Below are 22,864 nucleotides of genomic sequence, written 5' to 3'. Positions count from 1 at the left end.
ACAACTTATTTTGGAATATTGCAGGTCTAAAAATTGCTCCCATTTGATCAAAACCAGTCCGATTAGGACCAAATTTGAATCAGTTGTTAAACTTTCTAGTTTGGACCAGTTTAGGCTGACAAAATTGAAATGGCAGTGATAGCGCCCCCTACAGAGTGACCTTTAAATTAACATTGAAGGTCAAAAATTAGTTTTACCAAAATTGTCTAAACTTTACCCAAAATTCTATTTTGCCGTCCCGATCACAAAAGCCAAACACAAAAATGCCTAAATTTTTACGCCGTAGTCGTAGCGATGACAGAAACCTCCCATGTTATCCCTATGGGAAAACCACAAAATCTCTCAAATTACCACATTTTTATGTTTTACACTTTAACGAAGTCCTCCTAGTGCGTTTTGCCCACCAACCTCAAAATCGGTGTACGTCCTCTAGACAAGTGGTGTATCTAAAGTTATCCAAATTTTAAGGATAACTTTTACGGTCTTTGTGCGACGGAGCCGCAAACGTTTCCCAGAATTCTGACTATTTGGCCTTCAGAGTGGCCTATAAACAATAGAGTTTTTCCAAATGACATGATATTTTGAACGAAATTCTAATTTGCCATCCTGATCATACAAGTATGAGAGCCAAAGTCATATTTTGTACGGCGTAACCGTAGCGTTGACAGAAACATCCCATGTTATCCTTATGGGAAAATCGTAGAATCGCTCAAATCACCACATTTTTACGCTTCACACTTTAACAAACTCCTCCTAGGGCGATTGTCCGATCAAGTTCATATTTGGAGAATATCATCTACACAAGCGGGGCATCAAAACTTACCCATATTTTGATTCTAAGTGCTACGGTCTCTGTGTGGCGGACCCGCAAATATATGTCAGAAATGGGAAAACAGCGAAATCTCTAAAATCACCACATTTTTACGCTTCACACTTTAACGAACTCCTCCTAGGCCGATTGCCCGATCAAGCTCATATTTGGGGAAAATCATCTACACAAACGGGGCATCAAAAGTTATCCATATTTTGATTTTAAGTGGTACGGTCTCTGTGCCGTGGAGCTGCAAATATACTGTCACAAATGGGAAAAACGCCAAATCCTTGAAATGTTCACATTTACGCTTCACACTTTAACAAACTCCTCCGTGGGCAATAGCTCGATCAAGCTTTACTTTGGGAAAAATTATCTACACAAGCGCGGCATCAAAAGTTATCCATATTTTTATTCCAAGTGCTACGGTCTCTGTGCGGCGGCGCAGCAAATTTGACTGACACTTGTGTTCATTTGCACTGGATTGGCCATGTCCAATGTGTCGCCGTCTGTCAAGTTCTTTTTTTATTCAACACACAATAAGGGCGCCATCTTTATCAAGTCGAAAGCGCAGAGTCGGAAGGCCGGCGGCCCGCGAGGGCCGTTGGATGCCGCTTGCGGCTTTAATTTTTCTTGTTCTTCTTCAGCGCTTTGATCTCTAATTTGACCCCCTGAACATGCTCAAAAACTCACCAAACTTTGCCCAAAATTCAGAATCGGCGAAAAATTTTATTTTTTCTGGGCCATTTTTTTTTTCGTTAAAAAATGGCGCGACAGCGCCACCGACAAAAGTCAAAATACATTGCGCCTATGGGAGACGCCCCGAGGTCAACTTTGGCGTAAAGCTACGAAATTCGGGACACGCATTCCTCTCGTGAGGATAAACAAAAAAAATCATTGTGGCCACGCCCCCAAACTTACCCTATGGCCGCCATCTTCCTTTGAAAATGAAAACAAGCTGAGTTAGCCATTTTGTTTACGTCAAACTTTGACGAACTCCTCCTAGGGCGTTTTGCCCACCGACTTCAAAATCGGCGTACGTCCTCTGGACAAGTGGGGCATCTAAAGTTATTCAATTTTTTGAGATACCTTTTACGGTCTGTGTGCGGCGCAGCCGCAAAGTTGGACAACTTATTTTGGAATATTGCAGGTCTAAAAATTGCTCCCATTTGATCAAAACCAGTCCGATTAGGACCAAATTTGAATCAGTTGTTAAACTTTCTAGTTTGGACCAGTTTAGGCTGACAAAATTGAAATGGCAGTGATAGCGCCCCCTACAGAGTGACCTTTAAATTAACATTGAAGGTCAAAAATTAGTTTTACCAAAATTGTCTAAACTTTACCCAAAATTCTATTTTGCCGTCCCGATCACAAAAGCCAATCACAAAAATGCCTAAATTTTTACGCCGTAGTCGTAGCGATGACAGAAACCTCCCATGTTATCCCTATGGGAAAACCACAAAATCTCTCAAATTACCACATTTTTATGTTTTACACTTTAACGAAGTCCTCCTAGTGCGTTTTGCCCACCAACCTCAAAATCGGTGTACGTCCTCTAGACAAGTGGTGTATCTAAAGTTATCCAAATTTTAAGGATAACTTTTACGGTCTTTGTGCGACGGAGCCGCAAACGTTTCCCAGAATTCTGACTATTTGGCCTTCAGAGTGGCCTATAAACAATAGAGTTTTTCCAAATGACATGATATTTTGAACGAAATTCTAATTTGCCATCCTGATCATACAAGTATGAGAGCCAAAGTCATATTTTGTACGGCGTAACCGTAGCGTTGACAGAAACATCCCATGTTATCCTTATGGGAAAATCGTAGAATCGCTCAAATCACCACATTTTTACGCTTCACACTTTAACAAACTCCTCCTAGGGCGATTGTCCGATCAAGTTCATATTTGGAGAATATCATCTACACAAGCGGGGTATCAAAACTTACCCATATTTTGATTCTAAGTGCTACGGTCTCTGTGTGGCGGACCCGCAAATATATGTCAGAAATGGGAAAACAGCGAAATCTCTAAAATCACCACATTTTTACGCTTCACACTTTAACGAACTCCTCCTAGGCCGATTGCCCGATCAAGCTCATATTTGGGGAAAATCATCTACACAAACGGGGCATCAAAAGTTATCCATATTTTGATTTTAAGTGGTACGGTCTCTGTGCCGTGGAGCTGCAAATATACTGTCACAAATGGGAAAAACGCCAAATCCTTGAAATGTTCACATTTACGCTTCACACTTTAACAAACTCCTCCGTGGGCAATAGCTCGATCAAGCTTTACTTTGGGAAAAATTATCTACACAAGCGCGGCATCAAAAGTTATCCATATTTTTATTCCAAGTGCTACGGTCTCTGTGCGGCGGCGCAGCAAATTTGACTGACACTTGTGTTCATTTGCACTGGATTGGCCATGTCCAATGTGTCGCCGTCTGTCAAGTTCTTTTTTTATTCAACACACAATAAGGGCGCCATCTTTATCAAGTCGAAAGCGCAGAGTCGGAAGGCCGGCGGCCCGCGAGGGCCGTTGGATGCCGCTTGCGGCTTTAATTTATTATTATATTTTCCATGATTTTCCATTTAGCCAGTTTCAACTCCTTAACGCTTCAACCAATTTCAACATGTTATACCTCATTACGATCGCTTTCACAGTAGTATGTGTGCTATTACTTTTGACATTTGAGAAACTTTACAGAATTTGCAAGAATTTGCAAAAGTATTAGTTTTCCCCATTTAAATGAATTTGGGCATTGAGTGTCTGCGGAATTCTTTAGACTTTATTCTTTAGGCTTTATTCTTTAGGCTTTATTCTTTAGAATTTTGGGACGGAGCCAGTCGAGCGAGAGAGAGAGAGAGAGAGAGAGAGAGAGGGGGGGAGATGGGGGGAGAGAGGGAGAGAGAGAGGGAGGGAAGGAGAGAGGGGGGGAGGTAGACTTTATTCTTTAGGCTTTATTCTTTAGTAGTTTGGGATCTCTGTCATCAACAGGTTAGATTATCTTGTGTTTTATATACATCGATGCAATATATATATACTCTAATTATATAATTGTATACTGAACGTGATTATGTAAAATAATCACGTTTATTCATGATTATAAATAAAGAGAATTTATTCTTGGCCTACAAAAATGGAGTGAGACTACAGGAATAAAGTCTAAAGAATAAAGGGGGAGGGGGAGGGGGAGATGCAGACACTCCAGCAATGGCTTAAGCCATTGCAGATTTTCTAGTTAGTAGTAGTAGTAGTAGTAGTAGTAGTAGTAGTAATTTAGGACTATTCAAAAAAGAAAAAGTCTAACTTATTAAAAATAATGGCTTACTCAAAATTAGGTCATCTAAAAATTGAATGACCTTATTTGAAGAAAATTAAAAGTATCACTCAAAGTGGTAAAAGAGACAGTGAAGACATTGTAATAATACAATAAATATGTTCATCAAAACAAAAATAGTAAACAGATGAACAAACCTTCCAGCTCAGCTGCCGTTAGAACTCATTTCCACATCCAAGTGTAATGAGTTTGCATTATTCTTTAATGACAAAGTTCAGGGCATTAAAAATGCTATAAATCCCACAAAATTACCCTAAAACCACCAAGACACTTAGAGCTAACTCACTTTGCACCAGTAACTGACAAAACTGTCCATGAGATCATCACCAGTCTGAGTTCATCTACATGCTGCCTTGATGTGTTACCCACCAGATTTCTAAAGTCTGTGCTGAACAGTTTGTTAGCAACACTCACATAGTTAACATGTCGCTTCAATCTGGAACATTCCCAATGTCTTTGAAAACTGCGGTCATAAAGCCTCTCCTAAAGAAGAGCAGTCTTGATGCCGCAGTACTGAGTAATTACCGGCCCATCTCTAATCTGCCATTTTGGGGCAAAGTCCTTGAAAAGGTTGTTTACCAACAGCTCACAGATTTCCTCTTAATAAACAACTCATTTGATGTTTTTCAGTCAGGTTTTAGACTTCATCACAGCACTGAGACTGCTCTTGTCAAGGTGACAAATGACATCCGCCTGAACACTGACACGGGCAAAGCCTCAGTCTTAATTCTGTTAGATCTGAGTGCTGCTTTTGACACTGTCGATCATGGGATCCTCTTACAGAGACTAGAGGACTGGGTGGGCATCAATGGCTCGAAGACAGGAAGTACTTTGTTTTACATGCCCCTGACCTGTGGTGTGCCCCAAGGGTCAGTCCTGGGGCCCCTTTTGTTCAACCTCTACATGCGGGCCCCTTCTGTTCAACCTCTACATGCGGCCGTTAGGTCAGTTAATACACAGCGAAAATGTGTCCTATCACAATTATGCAGACGACACTCAGATCTATGTTTCACTGTCGGCAGGTGACTATGGACCAGTAGATTCACTCTGTCACTGCATCCAACAGATCAGTTTGTGGATGCAAAACAACTTTCTCCCGCTGAACTCAGACAAGACTGAAATCATCGTCTTTGGCCACAGAAAGAAAGAGAAAGTGTTAGCGGTCACCTCCAGAGTCTCGCTCTAAAACCTACAAACCAAGTTAGAAATCTAGGGGTAATAATGGACTCAGACTTGAACTTTAATAGCCACATCAAATCAACAACATCAGCAGCGTTTTACCATCTAAAAAACATTGCCAAAGTCAAAAATATTGTGTCTAAACCAGATTTGGTGAGACTTATCCATGTGTTTGTCTCCAGTAGATTAGACTACTGTAACGGCCTGCTCACTAGCCTCTCCAAACGAGCTGTAAAACAGCTGCAGTACATCCAGAACGCTGCTGCTCGGGTCCTGACCAGAACCAGGAAGTATGATCACATTAATCCTGTTCTCAGGTCTCTGCACTGGCTCCTGTGGCTCAGAGAATAGACTTTAAAGCAGCTCTGCTTGTGTACAAGTCTCTCCATGGCCTAGCACCAAAGTACATCTTGGATATGTTAGTGCCGTATGAACCATCTCAGACTCTGAGGACCTCAGGGACCAGCCTCCTACTGGTGCCAGAGTCAGGACAAAACATGGACCGGCCTCCTGCTGGTGCCAGAGTCAGGACTAAACATGGACCGGCCTCCTGCTGGTGCCAGAGTCAGGACTAAACATGGACCAGCCTCCTGCTGGTGCCAGAGTCAGGACTAAACATGGACCGGCCTCCTGCTGGTGCCAGAGTCAGGACTAAACATGGACCGGCCTCCTGCTGGTGCCAGAGTCAGGACTAAACATGGACCGGCCTCCTGCTGGTGCCAGAGTCAGGACTAAACATGGGGAATCTTCGTTTCAGTTTTATGCAGCTAAAATCTGGAACATTCTTCCTGAAGATGTGAGACAGACTACTACTCTGACAATGTTCAAATCTAAGCTAAAACAGTTTTATTTAGCTGTGCATGTGACTGAAAGGATTTTTCTTTGCACTCTTCTCTTTTAGATCTCAAACTGTTCCGTGATTTCTGTCATATCTTTGTGATTTTAATGCATTATTTTCCCGTTGAGTGAAGCACTTTGAATGGTCTGAATTGTGCTCTACAAATAAACTTGCCTTGCCATTGAACACGTGGCTTCTCCCGCATGTAAATGAAACGTGTGGAGGGCAGCGAAGACGTTGACAGAACTAATAGTCTGCGCAGGTTTCAGCGTCAACATTAGAAATCTGAGCTAGCTGCTATGAAATCCTGTTCATTTCCGCGGGGCCCCTCACAGCATTAACATCTTTACCCAGCATCCCCCTCTCTCGCGCTCTTCAATGGTTTGGCTATTGCATGTGTGTGCTGTCAGTGAGGGGAGAACATGCATTGCTTGATTTTTATTTATCTGGTAAAACTATATAGAATGTGCTTTATTTATTCATTTCTTAATAGTACTTAATTTGGTACAGTGTTAATTATTTACTGTTTTGGTCTGAATTAAATTGACTCCATCTTTGAGTAATGCAAACTGTGTCTAAACCAAACTAAATCTTCAATATACTTAGTCTGCCATTTTGTATACATTAGATATTCCCTGTGGATGAAAACACAAACTAATTTCACTTCATCTTCAGTACATTTCACACTCTTTAATAACAATGTTTTTTTTTAATTCATGTAAGAAAACAAAAACAAAATATTACCAAAAAATGTAAACGCACAAACTCACATGTCGCATTTTGCTGGAAGAAAGAGGATTAATCCATGACAAACCATCACACCGTTACCAGCTCGCTCGGCAACTTAATGGGCTTTTGATTGTTTCTATTTGTATTTTCAAGCTGGGGAAATTTCATTTGATAACTGAACCTAGCTCCGCCCCTGCAGAGGCCCCTGGAGGTTCCCTGGAGGTTCCCTGACTCCTCTCTGCGCGGAGCCGCTCTAAACTGTGCAGATTAATGGCTGACTTCAACTTCTATAAATGTGTTGTTCTGCTCCAGTTATCCGCCTCAAGCCAAACTCAAACAGAATTGTGCAATCAGTTTTTTATTTATTTCAGTGTTGCATGTGAAAATGAGGAGTTCATTATTCATAATTTAAAAGGCAGTCAAAGTTTAAACATTCATCTCTATAAAAAACAGAATTCTTTGACCCGTTACATTTGGACGCGCCTGTGTTAAACCAACCTTTGTTTATTTACAAAGAGTATCGTCCATATGTATATTCAACAAAGTCAGTTAAATGTAATGTAACTGTTTTTAGGGAACATATTTTTGTGATTTTCTAAAGGTGTTATATGTTATATACGATGTTTTGGCTGATCTGTGCAGCTGCTCTTGGCCAGTAAGCTCAATTTAACGTTCCAGGTTAAATACAGGTTTAAGAAATATAATCAAAATACACCATCATACTTTTTAGGAGACCAACTACACGAGTTCTTATTCATTACAGTATTTCTTGACAGCGGCGCGTTAAATATACCAGTATACTGACAGATTGACTTTTAAAGGTGCAGGCTGTATCAAGATATTAATACTTTTCCTGGAATATCTCACTGTATGGTATTCAATCTATCTCCATGGAAACAAGCAGGCCAAGTTATAGGTCGGATCTGTGGACAGGACACCCTCGCTGACAGAGGGGAAGAGAGAAAAATAATAATAATAATAATAATAATTTATCAATGGATTTGAAGACAACAAAAACACAAGAACAAGAAAATGAGTTTAATGCCAAACTACGAAACATTCAAGGCAAGGCAATGACATTTAATATATTACATTTTTGTCTGAAGGTAAAAAATATTCACACAGAACGTTTGGCATCTTTTGGAGCAAGACAAAAATGGATCAAACCGTATAAAAAGAAAAGAAATGAAAAATAATAATAATAAAATAAAATCCAGTTTGGGTTATTTAATGTGCATTTTGGAATTATTCTACCATTTTTAGTTTAACCATTGAATTAACATCAGATTCCATGTCCCAAGCCAGTCAACAAGAACACGTACAGTATATTACAGTCCAATTATATTACGTTACAACGATCTTACATATACATCTTCAACATGTCCCTTGGCTTTTAGAGCTTTAGACAGTCCGTAATAAAGCGTCCTTCCAACAGTTACCATGGTTACAGTACAAACGTCATGTTCGGGGTGCTCAGCGGGTTCAGTAGTAGGTGCACCAGTTGCTGTAGTCGCTGGGCATGAGTCCTCCGGTGATGAGCAGGATCAGGTCCACAAACCACCAGATGCCCAGGCCTCCCAGAGTCAGCAGCTTCCCCACGGCAGTGCCGGTGTGGCCCAGGCAGAAGCGGTCCACGCCGAAGCAGCCCAGGAAGAAGGAGTACAGCAGCGTGGTGATGAAGTAGTGGCCCGTGTACCTGCCAATGACAACGCACACCTTACAGAGCTCATTCTGGAACTACAGAGGACTGACGTGTTAAGGCGTTAGAAATAAACAAAGAACCAAAACTTATATTCCATTGAAATAACCTAGGGCAAAAATGGGCAGTTTGGCTGGATCTGGCAACGCTCCTTACATGAGCAAACACTGCCCCCTGTTGGTGACAGTAGGAAGGTGGGGGAATCTAATACAAATCAAAATGTATTTCTCTTCTTTGTTAGCAAATGGAAAGAGAAGTGTTCAACATGTAGAGGTGGGAGATAGCTTAAAAAAGGGATGATATCGCCATTATTGTTTGAGAGACAAGCTAAAGATAAATGTATAAATGAGTAAATAAAATGAGCACAAAGAGAGACAGAAATGTCAAGGGTAAAAAGTGATATTTATACACTTTATTTTCTGGTCTGTTCATGTTTAGTGCGATATTTCAACCACAAGCAGAACATTTACAGGCACTTTTCAGCCCATTCCTGATGCATTGTCTAAATATAATTATTGCAAAAAAAGAATGTCAATATCGACCCATCCCTAATGACATGCAATTAAAACAGTTATTAACTGGAATTACAATTGTTAATCACTGCCCTGCCTTAAACATGTATCGCTCCATGTCTTACTTGATGCAGGGGACATTTCCTCGGAGGAACTCCCTGGGGCCGGCACACTCGATCTCGTCCAGAGCTGTGCAGATCACAGGCGTGTGGTTCACCTCCTTCTGAGTCTGACCTCCCCACTGGAGGAGAACACAGACATTTAACTTCAGAGAGTTCAGGAAGGTCCGAAAGGGTCATTCAAAAGGATAAAGGCAGAGTCGAGACGAGTAGAACGTTACCCCGACACAGCCGTGGCCCAGTTCCTCTCGAGCCGTGTAGTTCCCTGCGTGGTCCACTGGGTCCTGACAGTAGATGAACTCCTCAGGACTAAGATATGAGAAGATGGAAACTGTTACATGTGAGTAATTATGTTATTTGATATATTTCATTAACCCACTGAGATAGAGACCACTTTTTCAAGAGTGACCTGGGGCAAAGTGAAAATGTAGCAGCACACGAATCCTAAAAACATTTACACTTTTAAAAGAGATATTTAAGAAAAAATCAAACGGACCCTACATTTTAAAAGCTCAGAACATTTTGTAGGATTCTCATTCCCCTTCGTTTTTTGTTAAATGGAGTGACCAGTTCAATCAGAATCTGATTCCGATTCTGAAATACCCTCTATAAGATAAGATAAGCTTTATTTGTCACAGAATGAGGAAATTCCATTGTTGCATCACAAATTAGGCACAGAAGTATAACATAAAGAAGTATAATAGTAAAAACAGATGACTTATTTACAGCTGTTATATGGACAGAAAGTATTGCACCAGGTTGATTGACATTATGTCACATTATTGTACATGAGTATAACAGTTTTACTGCACATGAATTATAAAGCTATTATTAAAGCTGAATGACACATGTTCAGGGCTAACAGTGTTTGTTTGAAAGCAGCAGGAAGGAAAGAGCTCTTACAGGACAAAACTCATTATAATTGCAAATGTGACTTCAGTGTGTGGACCTTATGTCTGATTAGCCAAACTAAAATAATAATAATAATAAAATACATTGTTGATGTTCCATTTGTTATTGTACAACTATCAAATGATTTAACTAAAAGATGAACACTTAAAGTGTATGGTCTAATTAATAAATCCATTAAAGGTCTGTAAACAAATACATTCTAAATTCTAGAATGGCACGCTCGAGGCAGAAGTGGAACAGAGTCTAATGTGATTAAAATGAAGAAACTGAATCACAGACTATCACAACATATTAAGATAAGATAAGAGAAGATAATCCTTGGTTCATTTAATACACCTGCTGCTCCCTACTTTTTCTAAACATGAATTCAGAAAAATAAATATATTTCTATTTGTCATTTTTTTTTTTTTAAACTCTAATATTAGATGAGTTTTGGCTCAGTGGTTGATTTATTATTTTTTATCTTTATTATTTTTCCCCTCCATCCCTTGTTGGGAAATGGGAGGTTTTGTCTATGGGAGTTTTTGTTTATAAGAGATCTTCTACTGAGAGTGTTTTTCAAACTTCCTATAAGTGATCTGTTCTTTTCCTCTGTATCTACCTCTGGATCTACCTGCGTTGCAACAATGAAATTTCCCCATGTGTGACAATAAAGGAATATCTTATCTTATCTTATTTTATTTCCTAGTGTGACGTCTTCAATCAAAACTAAAACATTTGATATTCTGGGATAAAAATATGTATACAGATATATTTTTTCAGCCAAATTTTAAATATATTTATCTTGTCTGCATTTTAGTTTAGTGAGTAGTCCAATCTGTGTAAACAGTCAGACAACATAGTATTTAAGGGTCTATAAGGTGTTGATGCTAATGCTAAAGCTGCGTTAGCACTCACAGGTAGCTGCAGAGGACCACGGGAGACGGCGGCTTGTACTCGTTCTCCGCCGCGCTCGTGTTGTTCTCCGCCGCGGGGACCTCGTACCGGATCACCTCGGAGGGCTGCTCGCTGAACATCGGGGGCATCGTGGCCGTGTGCCCCGCGGTGGACGTGGAGCTCTGGGGCTCTGCAGCTGTGGTGGTGCTCGAGTTTTGGGAGTGAATTCCTCCCAGACATTGTAACAAAATGACGGTCAGGAGCAAAATAAACTGTCCACCCAGAAGGATGTAGTTCAGGGAGATCATTTTTAGTCGTAAATCACAGCAGTTTGGATGAATAAAGCGTGGAACTAATAGATCCACGGAATAAAGAGCCGATCATGGCTGTAAGATGAGGAAAAAGTGGCTTATTTTGGTGCGACTGGGCTCACGTTTATGACGCAATTGGCATGCGTCCATGATTACACAGCTTCACGTTTACTGCCATCTAGTGAACGTTTCTATTTTTGTATTAAAGTTTCGTTGAACTACATATATTGAATTTTGCTAAAAAAAAAAAAAAAAAATACATATAAAACGTTATCATAGATTATAGCAATTTTTGTAGGATTATAATTTCACTTCCTGTTTGTAAATGATGATATAACACTAGGAAATTACCCAGCAAACACTGGGCAAATACTAACTAGTTAATTTGACAAATGCAAATAGAGTAGTAGTTTGGAGAGACAAAAAGTAGTTTCTTTGTGTAAATTCTGCAAACATTTTGACTGGAATGAGTGTCCTTAGTGTGATTTTCTATAGATTTTTCTGTTTTCTCCGCAAATACATTACATACTTGATTGGTGTAAAACTATAATGTATATGAAGACATGAACAGGTATAAATACAAATTGTAAAAACCTGTTATATGCACTTCAAGGTTCATCTGGAGAAGTCGAGTGGTCCGAGATGTCCGGATCAGGTACACGATCAGAAAAGGCAAGTGCACTTCAGCATGTGCAAGTTTGAAAAAATAAGCACAAAAGAAAAATCATGCAAAAAAATACAACATGCTTCACACATTAAAATGAACTTGTTAAATATTGAGAGAGTTGTTTTATAATTAATTGTATTTGTCTTCCTTATACAACATCTAAAAACATTAATCTCAAAATCAATGGGAGACACTGATTTATTTCATATTCTCAAAATCTGCAAATAATCTGACTAACTTTAAGCCTGTTTTGTGCCTGCTGGTCCATGAACTGTGTACCCTCTTAAACTGCCTTGGTTTTGTATTGTATAGATTTGTCTTATTTGTATTTGCTTCTTTTTAGCACTAATGAGATCAAATCCCCTCATTCCATCCATTCCTATCAGCATATTCACAGGTATGGTTTTAACTATCCTCTTGACTTAGCTTTTAATTGAATTTCCATCTGAATAATACATTTGTGAAAAAATGATTAAAAATATGTTTTAATTGCTGGAATCAATCCACTTTTCTCTTTATTTTGTATTAAAACACATTGTAGGCTGTATCATTTTACATTATACCTTATACTTACATAAACAAGACCATAGTTTGAGCCCAGTTTGAGCCCAGTTTGAGCCCAGTTTGAGCCCAGTTAGTCAATTTCCTGATCAAATACCACACGCATTCCTTTGATTTCATAAAAGTAACTGTATTCTGCCACCACTAGATGAAACAGGAACTCGTAATTAGAATTCTAAACATGTATTTCCAGTAGGACCATTGTATTCACTTCCCAGTACTGCACCTACATGACAATGCAATGTATTTTATAGTCGGACAATATACTGTAGCTGTGAAGAATAAACAATATTCAGGAAGTATGATGAAAATTACTGATGGTTTATTTCTATTTTTGATTATGGATTGATTTAGATAATTGCAATATTTGGATAAGGACGCTGTTTTATTTTTGTTTGTAAAATATAGTTTCAGATTCACTATTGTCTTTTATTATGTCCACATCAGCTTCCTGTGTCCATTCTCTGAGTCTCACAAGTCTGCACCCCGGAGTAAAGATGCACAAAAATATGCCCTCTGGTGTTCAAAAGTGGGATTGTTGGTGTCTTGTTCATTTTTTTACGTGGTGCACCTTTAAGTTTCCTCCCGCATTGTTAATAAATAACATTTCCCATTGATTTAATCACTGTGAATATTCTTTTGTTCACAGTCCGTCCCCGATTCCTTCTCCGCTGTCTCGCTCTCTCGTGTTTTACAGGGATGGGACGTTAACAGATCTGAAGACAGGTATTTGAAGGCACCGTTAGCGACATCGCAAGTGGCAGACGTTACAGAAGAGCCCGACGGAGATGCAGAGCGGAAAGAAGAGCAGTAATCCCAGCCACGAACGCTTGGATCGCCCTTTAAATCCAAGGCGGATCTCAGGGGAGGGAGGAGGTAGTGAGCGGGGGCTGCACAAACGCCGGGGTAGGGGTAAAACACGAAGCTGCCGAAGTGGGACAGGTTCAGCAGGTCCTATAAGAGATGCAAACAAACAACAGTTCAACGTTTTTACAATGAATAACTGCATATGTACAACAATATGAGAAAGACAAGCGCTTCAGTGGGGCGATCGAGTGCAAATACACTGCCTAAGGGATCATCTCAAAATGGGTTGAAGCTGAAAAGACTTAATTTGTTTTGTCTCTCTCTGGACCCCCTCCCCCCCAAAAAGACTTTGTCTGGCTTCACATACAATTTTACGCGTTGATAAAACGATAGTAGCTTGATAGACCTGCTCACCTCTAGTGAACATCCCTGAACATCCTTTGGTAAGTTTATATTTAGAAGTTATGAACTCTCCAAATAATGTCACCTGTCGCACATGTTTGTTTACTGAGTTTAGACCTTAGACATGTCAGAATGACAGAAGCAGTACACGTGCTTTTGTCTCAGTGAGAATCTCACGTCTTCTGTGATTGGCCGAAACCTCATGCGGGTTTGTTTTTGTTTCCTTCTTCCGGTCAGTGCGTAGCACGTTACTAGAGGGTAATCTCTTGATCATTTGCTGCGCCGCGTCATGCCGCATAAAAGCTTTTCCAACTTTTCTGCACCAGCCCCGCACGGGCCACGGCGCCGCTCGGCGCCGCGTGCCGTGATCCCCCGCACGCATCCGCACGAGAGTTTTTTAGCATTTCAAACCTATTACTGCCACAACGATGTATTGAAGCTTCAAAGCAACAAAAAAAAATATTACGTCTTTTCAGCTTCAATTTATTCCCATTTAGAGATGATCCCTAACTCACAAAAAATAAATAAATGTCACCATCCGAATAAAAGCGAATACAGTAACTACGAGCCTCTGTCTGGAAAACTGCTGCAGATGATGATCTTTCAGCTGCAAAATGGTATTTAAACCCGACTGATGCAGCGAGTGAAACAACCATGTGGAAGACAAATCCCTTAAACTCTTACTATCTCTACTGAGTGACGTACCTGCACAAACACATGCTGCTGGTGGCTGATGGGAAAGGGATAGCCCCCCAGTGTCCTCAGTGCACAGGGCCCATCCAGAGCCGGACATCCCAACCACGGGCCCCCAGACTGAGGCACGCAGCCCTGCTCCTGGGTGTGTCGGTGGGGGTCTGACACTGGGTACAGAGAGCGGGGCAGTCCACCTCTTTCTGCTTCATTTGAGATATTTTCATTTGCACAAGCTGGAGTGAAATCCTTGAACTCGGTTTGGATTTGGGACTCAGAACTTTCCTCCACGTTGTTGTCACTGTCACTTTCACGGGCATCTGCAATCAGAGCAAATCAGATCAATGTTCCTTTTAACAGAATTATAAAATGAAACATCGTAAACATGATTAGTTACAGAAGATAGAGCATATTTGCAATTAATTTCCTTCACTTTATTTATTCATTTAAGGCAGTGGTCCCCAAACTTTTTGACTCGAGGGCCACATTGGGTTCTAAAATTTGGCCGGGCCAGGAAAATATGGTGTGTTTGTGTGAACGAATGAATTACTATAAATTACACGCAAGATTTGACCTGTAAATTGTAACAAAGCAAACAAATGCAAGGCTCAATGTACATTGTTTTCCAAATGCATTAAATAATGATTAATTGAATTACATTTCAGTTGAATAAACACAGCAGGAAAACTGACCCTCTGTTTCAGTGGGAACAGTGTTGTTGATCTCCCTGTTTTGCATCAAAGTCTGGTGTAAGTTTTGTTGTGGCAATTCTCAGGATCGATCCTTTGGTGTTGGTCAGTGAAGCTGGATCTGTGACGGGCTTTGTTCATGTTCATGACACTGAATGTCTCACATGAGCAGGTCGAGCAGAACAAGACCAGCATCTTCTGTACGTCCTCCGGAGGTTTTGTTTCGTTCAGTGAAGCACAAAAGTCGTTAAGTTAAGAGTGTTGGACCGTTTTTTTTATCAGCATTTCTTCTACCCATAAATGTTCTAGTAGTAAGAGCATGGAATGATTAATATCCATTAATAAAAAATCTTAATAAATGTCACCAGAATATGCAAATATTTTGACTTGAATGTTACATTTTTGCACTTCTGTCCTTCTCACGTCTCCAGTGGTTGGACACTTTGTCCAGGTTGATGCTTCTTTTGCTTCTTGCTTTGACTTTATGCTCATCAACTGCTCCAAAATGTGCCACTTCATGACCATTTCTGGATGATATTATTCATAAACTAACAGGGTCATAAACCGCAGGTGCCCACGTTGTAACATGAGATATTTACACAGAAATAAACACAGTTTTTATGCGTCTTTTAAACCGGGGCCTCGTGGCACACGCGGCGCACCCCGCGGTCCGCTTTAGTCCTGCTTTAGTCCTGCTTTAGACCCGCTTTAGAACAAATCACAGCTGTCTCTAGTGTCCCCTCTGTCCTTGAAGACTCTGTGTGGCTGATTTACCTGTGTCTTCACATCAGGATCATCTGCTCCTGAGCGCGTACTCATCGAGTGAGTTTTACTGAGACATGAGATATTTACACAGAAAATGGTCCAGATAATGATGCACATGTGTCTTTTGACTCGTGAGTCAGGTCTGGCCAAGAAAGTCTCATTTACACAATAGTGACACGCCAGTGTCTATTGAACGTGCCCGAGCTGCGCCCCGGGCCGCGGTCCGCTCTGCGCTGCGGGACTAATAAGACTAATTTCTCAGTGAATATGATTCTGATTGTAATAAAACACGCAGCGTTTTGAAACTAAAAATATAGAGAACACGACGTGTCCCCTGGACAGTGCTTCTACTGTCCATAAGATCTACAGTATGTCAAACACTTGTGCTTCCTGCTTGATGGGCCCCAGTGGCCGTTAGTGGTGAATTTTATTTTCTGCTCGCCATAGATCTTATAGAGAGAACAGTGTCATCTCTTGAGGAAATGTGGGCATTACACGCGAAAGGTAAAGTGAACGGCCAGCCACAGTATCATGAGTTTGACTCCGACATTTGCAAAAAAAAACAACAAAAAAAATAAATAAAAAATTTAAATTATTTTTTAATATAACTTGGACAAGCTTGGCGGGCCGGATTGAAAGGCCATAGTTTGGGGACCACCGATTTAAGGGGTTTGGTCCTGGTTTGAGCCCGGATTATCCTGATCTGATCTGATTTGGTTCTGTTCTAGTCCAGGTTTAAATCCCGGTCTAATCTAGGTTTAGTTTAGGGTTTGATCTCTGTTTAATCCTTATTTTAATGTTGTATTTTAAGTGTGAATGCACCCTAAAAGGCACAGACAGTTACATAATAGACAACTAAACATAACCACCTTTTTACAGCTCATAATGTTTAAAACTTTATGTGATACATTCTAAAGCTTTTCTGTAGTTACTTAGATGATGAACAACTGTTGGATCTAATTACTGTGCATTTCAATGCTGTTTTCAGTCTCTGTCGTGCCATCAGTTGAAATCAAGTCTCGGCAAACACTTAAGTAACAGTAACTTTCTAGATTTGGCTCTGTCCCCTGCATGATTTTATGGAAATCAAAAAGTTAAAACCATTCTTTTGAACATTAGATACCTTTTATTCCATGCTGTGGAATATTAGAGCCAAACGAACAACATTTTACATGGAAACAAGCAGGAGACAGCTCCTCCACGCCAAGTACGAGTCAGGTTTGTGGAGATGAAAGTCCCCTCACAGACAGATAGGCACGTACTAGGGCTTTCAAGTGAAATTATTGGTAAAGTGCCTCTCCTGAACACTTTTATTTGTTATAAATTACTTTAAAGTGCTTATGACAGCTTTTTACGATTTTCACATTTTTACTTATTTGGTGTGCATATAAATTATAGTTTTACACCAATCAAGTATGTATTTGTGGAGAAAACTTTAAGAAATCTGTAGAAAATGACAGGAAGTGACATCACACTAGGTACACTCATTCCAGTCAAAGTTTATACATAAATTACACCAAATAAACAAAATCAAGTCGCTTGCATATATTTATATTTGTCAAAAAAAAAACTGTTTTCTGGGTAATTTCCTTATGTGATGTCATCAATTACAAACAGGAAGTTAAATTATAAACCCCAAAAATGTGCTATTCTGTAATCTTTTTTAAAATATTTTTTTAGCAAAATTCAAAATATATGATATACATTTTAGTTCAATGAGCCGTCCAACCTGGTTATAGGAACTTGAAATAACTTAACAACACTTGTCTATTCACGCTGCTGGTTTTGAGCTGTTGTTCTGTTCATAAATGCCTTTATTTGACCACAGTTTCACAACTTTCTCAGCTTCTTTAAAACCCAAACCAAGCACTGCCGTACAAGCACCTCATCTACAAGTAAAGTGAAGCTCTGCCGTGTTTTGCTCAGCCTTTGTACCTGACGACTTGGAGCTGTCGGAGTGCAGCAGAGTCCTCGGGTCCTGGCTGTCGCTCGTCCTCAGCTCCTTGCGCTGCTCTGAGGCATGTGGCAGTTTCCTGTTAAACACAAGAAGGGAAAACTATCCACTCACAATCACTTCTCAGAAACTGATTTATGGAAAAGCCAACAACATGAACTATACTTGCTATGGCAACGAGAGAGGGGGAAAATAAAAGCACAAAGTGGAGTGTGAAGCCTAAAGATGTCGCTTGTATAGTGGGAGGAGCTTTCTTATTTGAGATGTTTAAAATGAGAAAACTTTATTAAGTACTTTTATAAAGTACTTAAGCATTTAATTACTGAATATAGTTATAAATACATTTAAGTCTCACCTCTTCTCTCGTCTGCCATTGCCTGTGTCTCGGAATCCCTTGGCGAATGGATTATTGTCTATTTTCAGCTGCGTTATCTATGGACACAATATGAATAAATTGTGCAGTATTAATATGCACTGGCTTTGAACTACATTACATACAGCACAGTAATAACATGGTAATAGTATGACACATGGAACAAACAAGGAATAGATATAGATTACAGTCCTGTTTCCATAATAATATGAGCATTTTCCTGATGGAACTGGAGCATAATATGATTTGAATGGAAAATATGGGCTTCAGATAATCATGACAGAATGTCTTAACACATTTATTTGACATGGATTGTTTATAAAGTAAGTACTTATTGAACTTTGATGAAGGCATGGAATATTTACTAAAATCTGTCACACATTTTGCACATTTTGCCAAACTAACATGAGGCATTATTTGTCTTGTGATTGGCGCTTAAGAATGCTCTTCAGTGCCTTTACTTTACATGTTTGTTGCATTTCATGTTTTTTCATTGTTTTTTTTTACAAAAAACAATATCAACGTAAGTGTAACTGAGCTTTGGCTCCATCTACTGGCTGCAGAGGGAATTACAAAAAACGAAACATTCTAAACTAGTCTGCCGACTCCTGATGAAGAAGATAAATTAAACTCCAGATATGAATAATATCATTGATAGAACATATTGCATAATATGTGTCCTTTAAGTCACAAAAAAATTCAGAACCTGCTTGTAAAAATGATCATTTGTGATTAAAATATAAACACAATCATCAGATAAACTTATCTAGCCTAATCCTCAAGACTCCAGAGAATGCTACAACACTTTCAGACATGTTTGGTGAAGCAGTTAGAGACCTAAATATATATTTGCTGCAAATATGTATATCATATAATACATTTCATTAATGTAACCCAAAAAATATTGTTTTCAATCTTTAACTTGCATTGGTGGATCCGACATTTTATAAACAGAAGCCTTTTACATTTACAGTATACTTAAAATGCTGTTTTGTGTGTTCTGTTGTGTCCGTTTTAGATGAACCGACTGTAATACATGCAAAGAGAGAGCTACAATTTGTTCAAATAGTTGAGCATTGTGTTTAAGGTACTGCCAAAAGTGTCTCATTGTTCTTGATAAGAGTGTTAAGGCATAAAAATGGATATAAGTTCTGTAAATCATGATATTGAGTTTGGTCCGCTTGTAGACCTGGTTTAGTTCAATCCCAGGTAAATACTCGATTACGTTTGTTATTTACACATTCCAAATAACACTTTAGCTGAATCCTTCTGCCACACATCCGTCTCCGTGCGTGTACGCTGACGTTTCTCACCTTGTCGTTCTGGTAGGCGGTGACGGCGATGAACTGTGTCTCCGTGAACACGTAGGTCCTGAAGGTGCTGCAGGGGAGCTTCAGGACGTCGTTGGCCTTCACGATGTGGAACCTGGGCTGGTACTTGTGCATGGAGTTCAGTATGGTCTGCCAGAAGAAAAGAGAGCTTTCTGTGCCTTTTGTTCTGCTGTTTTGTAAGTAAAAAGGTATAAAGTGCAATCTTTCAATAACTGAATCATACAGACTTGAAGTTAACTGTATTTTAGGGCTGCGAGGTCAATTTGAATTTGAATGGACCAAATTAGGAAATTGAAAAAAAACACACAATTATTTAAGTATTTTTTTAACAAACAAACCTGCTCACTCTACTCACTGCTCACTGGACCTCTACAAACACGTTCTGAAATGTATAGGATTCTTATTATTTGTTTAGCAGATTCCCTCTTCTCTCCAGTGTCAATGCCCCTGAACTTTGAACAGAACAACTTAGACAAAATCTGTTTGCAATCACAATGCAAGTCAGAAGAAAATGTATTTACAAAATTGTTCATCTTTACATTATTGACTAGGAAACCTTCATAATAATAATAATAATATTAATACTAATACTATAATATAATTATATTTAACATACAATATTCCGAGTCCAACAGAAAGTTTGTGTGTGTTGAACATTTTAATGCTTTAAATGCTTTAGTGGATTGTTAGACAGATGTAAAATTACTGTAAAATTAACCTCAGAAATGTCCCTTTATATCTGTTATTTACTAGTTTTCAACATGTGTTTTTTCTTATTTCATTATATATCTGCTATTTGTGCAGCAGTGTATGTCTTCAAAACAATATTATCTAACTATTGCAAACATGTTTTCAAAAACATGTAGTTTGGCTGTTTCCAGCTCCTCGATGTGTTTCAAAAATGTGCCCTGTTTTTGGAATTTGGATTTAAGCAAAACATCTTATCACAATCATGTTGCTAGTAAAGAAAGACGTTTGAAATATACTATATTTATTTTTCCCAAATTGTTTTACCAGAAAAAATATGATATCAATACCAGATAAATTATTAAATTTAAATAGAATAAAAACACTGATACAAAAATATACACTTTAATGAGCCTTAATACCCAATTCACAATGAGCAAATAGTTTCTTATGAATATGTGAGGGAATCTTATTTTATTTTATTTGTATACCTTATAAGAGAAATATAAATGTATTTTCTTTATAACGGGGGTTTAGTTGATTAAAAAAAGTATTTTATTTGATTCTATTGTGATACTGACTTTTATCGTATTTGTATTTGACAAGTCTACTTTCTTCTGCTGGGGTAATGATTAAATAGTTATTAAACTATCATCATAAATCATTCTTAATTAACCATTTGTTCATGAATAAAGTCTTTGATCATCCTTTATTATTATTTTTTTTTCTGTAGCTTACTATTATTCATCCTTTACTCCACAAAACAAAAGTGACTCACAAATCCGTGCTTGTCGGAGATGTTGTTGGTGAGTTTGAGCTTGTGGAAGTTGACGACTTTGTTCATCCACTGCTGCCCTGTGGAGGGGCTGTCCGGGTGGATGTACATGCGTTTGGGCAGCTCCGGATCGGCCTGCCCCGCCACCGTCCAGCGCCCCTGATGGAACTTATAGCGGCTCTCGTCGGCTGCCACTATGTCCAGCAGAACCATGTAGTTGGACTTTGGCTCCAGCCCCGAGCACTGCAGCCTGAGCGGAGGGAACATGCGCCTGAAGAGACACATTCAGTATTATATAGACTCTTATCTAATACAAAACACGGATTCATAATATGGAATATGGTGTGGTGAAAATGTAACATTAAGAGACAAGATTTGAAATTGACTCGTGAAGAATGTTAAGAAATGTTTATGAAAATGTATGCAATTTAGACTTCTGGAGCTAAGACTATTTGAGATTATTTATTATTTTAACTTATTTATTTATTTTTGACAGATTAAAGCGCACTCAGCCTGTTGCCTATAACGTTAATGTTTCCCTTAAAATATATTTTGGATATCATATTTATTACCTTGGAGTTTATTGAAAATCAGACAATATTCAATACAAAAAATAGTACCAAAACTAGATGAACGTGTATCAATACTTAAAAACATCTCAATAGCAATAAAATAATTTGACCTTTCCTGAACGGTTTTAATATTACAGTGAGCTTCATCAGAATTAGATTGAGACCACAATGTTTAATAAAGAAAGTTCTATTTTTTTGTGCTGAAAATGCTCACTGAAATCATTTGAATCATTTGTTTGAAAATAAAACTTCAATATTCAATCTCAATAAATATTTCAGTACGACTGGAAAGTTCTGTGCATGCTTCTGAGAAATGTGAGTAATCCGTTTTCTGTTTTTGATGATCAGATTTCTCTTTTGCACGTAAACACGCACCAACACTCAGATCTAATCATTGTGTTATCCGATTAGTCTAGTTATCTGACTATGTATGACTATATAAAAGTACAAAATGTCCAAAAGTTCGTTAAATTAAATAACAAAACATGTTTAGGAGCCAATTTGACACTTTTTGCCTCCAGTGTCTCCTTCAAAGTAAAAGAAGTTCATCTGAGTCAAATTTCAAACGCAAAATCAACAGAAAGATGTTGTCTTTGAGGTTTGTGTGTTCATTTACCTTCCTGATTTCGTGATAACCATTTCCGTCCCACATTTGTGAAACTGCCTCCACAAGTCCCCGGCCTCCAGCTGAACGTGCGGCTCGTCCTCGTCTCCCGGCGGCGTCAAGCTGCGCGCCGCGGTCACCGACCCGCCGCCCGAGCCCCGGTCCGGTCCAACGGGAAACGGCGAAGAGGAGCCACCGGTCTGACCCGGTCCATGTCGGGCTTTATCGCCTCTGCTTTGCAAAGGCTCCGGTACAACAGCTGCGTGGCCCGGTTCAGACAAGTGCATGGCGTCTCCAAGCGCTTTTACGCACGAGTTTTCAAGCGTTTTTCGTTTTTTTATTTTTTCACAAAGTTTGTCGAGGCGCTTGGAAGTTCTCGGAGAGTTTACGCGTCCGCATCGCGCTGAAGTCCCGTGTCCTGAAGTGTGACGCGGTGCGGTGCGCGTGGTGCGGTGTGCGCCTGGTGCGTGCGCGGTGCGGTGCGCTGTGTGGTGCGCGATGTGCCTGGTGCGTGCGCGGTGCGCTGTGTGGTGCGCGATGTGCCTAGTGCGGGGCGTGGTGCGGTGCGTGGTGCGGTGCGGTGCGTGGTGCGGTGCGGTGCGGTGCGTGGTGCGGTGCGGTGCGGTGCGTGGTGCGGTGCGGTGCGGTGCGTTGCGCG

At 39.6% G+C, this 22,864-nt stretch overlaps 2 protein-coding genes across 2 annotated transcripts; both read right to left on the bottom strand.

The window, feature by feature from the left end:
* Positions 1 to 7,917: 7,917 nt before the first annotated feature.
* On the bottom strand, positions 7,918 to 11,454 carry tm2d2 (TM2 domain containing 2). The gene is made up of 4 exons (XM_072433304.1): positions 11,040 to 11,454; positions 9,452 to 9,539; positions 9,237 to 9,352; positions 7,918 to 8,596 (listed from the first exon to the last, which is right to left on the bottom strand). The coding sequence occupies exons 1-4, from the start codon at positions 11,324 to 11,326 to the stop codon at positions 8,383 to 8,385; spliced, it is 705 nt and encodes a 234-aa protein (XP_072289405.1). The 5' UTR covers positions 11,327 to 11,454; the 3' UTR covers positions 7,918 to 8,382.
* Positions 11,455 to 13,010: 1,556 nt separating this feature from the next.
* LOC140347373 (uncharacterized) lies at positions 13,011 to 22,528 on the bottom strand. The gene is made up of 7 exons (XM_072433799.1): positions 22,219 to 22,528; positions 21,034 to 21,301; positions 19,551 to 19,697; positions 18,220 to 18,296; positions 17,846 to 17,943; positions 14,472 to 14,776; positions 13,011 to 13,511 (listed from the first exon to the last, which is right to left on the bottom strand). The coding sequence occupies exons 1-7, from the start codon at positions 22,491 to 22,493 to the stop codon at positions 13,176 to 13,178; spliced, it is 1,506 nt and encodes a 501-aa protein (XP_072289900.1). The 5' UTR covers positions 22,494 to 22,528; the 3' UTR covers positions 13,011 to 13,175.
* Positions 22,529 to 22,864: the final 336 nt, after the last annotated feature.

The sequence above is a fragment of the Eucyclogobius newberryi genome, unplaced genomic scaffold (genome assembly GCF_026437365.1).
Source record: "Eucyclogobius newberryi isolate DKJ021-1_F unplaced genomic scaffold, fEucNew1.0.hap1 SCAF_6, whole genome shotgun sequence".
In the NCBI taxonomy this organism is placed as follows: domain Eukaryota; kingdom Metazoa; phylum Chordata; class Actinopteri; order Gobiiformes; family Gobiidae; genus Eucyclogobius; species Eucyclogobius newberryi.
This window is presented reverse-complemented; position numbering and strand designations above follow the sequence as displayed.

Coding starts and splice junctions, on each gene's coding strand:
- tm2d2 (XM_072433304.1), bottom strand. CDS start 11,326: ATGATCTCCCTGAACTACATCCTTCTGGGTGGACAGTTTATTTTGCTC. Junction 9,540..11,039: donor GTGGTCCTCTGCAGCTACCT/GTGAGTGCTAAC, acceptor CTCATATCTTAG/TCCTGAGGAGTTCATCTACT. Junction 8,597..9,236: donor GGAAATGTCCCCTGCATCAA/GTAAGACATGGA, acceptor TGTCATTGGCAG/GTACACGGGCCACTACTTCA.
- LOC140347373 (XM_072433799.1), bottom strand. CDS start 22,493: ATGCACTTGTCTGAACCGGGCCACGCAGCTGTTGTACCGGAGCCTTTG. Junction 21,302..22,218: donor GTTATCACGAAATCAGGAAG/GTAAATGAACAC, acceptor GTGTCTCTTCAG/GCGCATGTTCCCTCCGCTCA. Junction 14,777..17,845: donor CGACAGCTCCAAGTCGTCAG/GTACAAAGGCTG, acceptor CTCTGATTGCAG/ATGCCCGTGAAAGTGACAGT.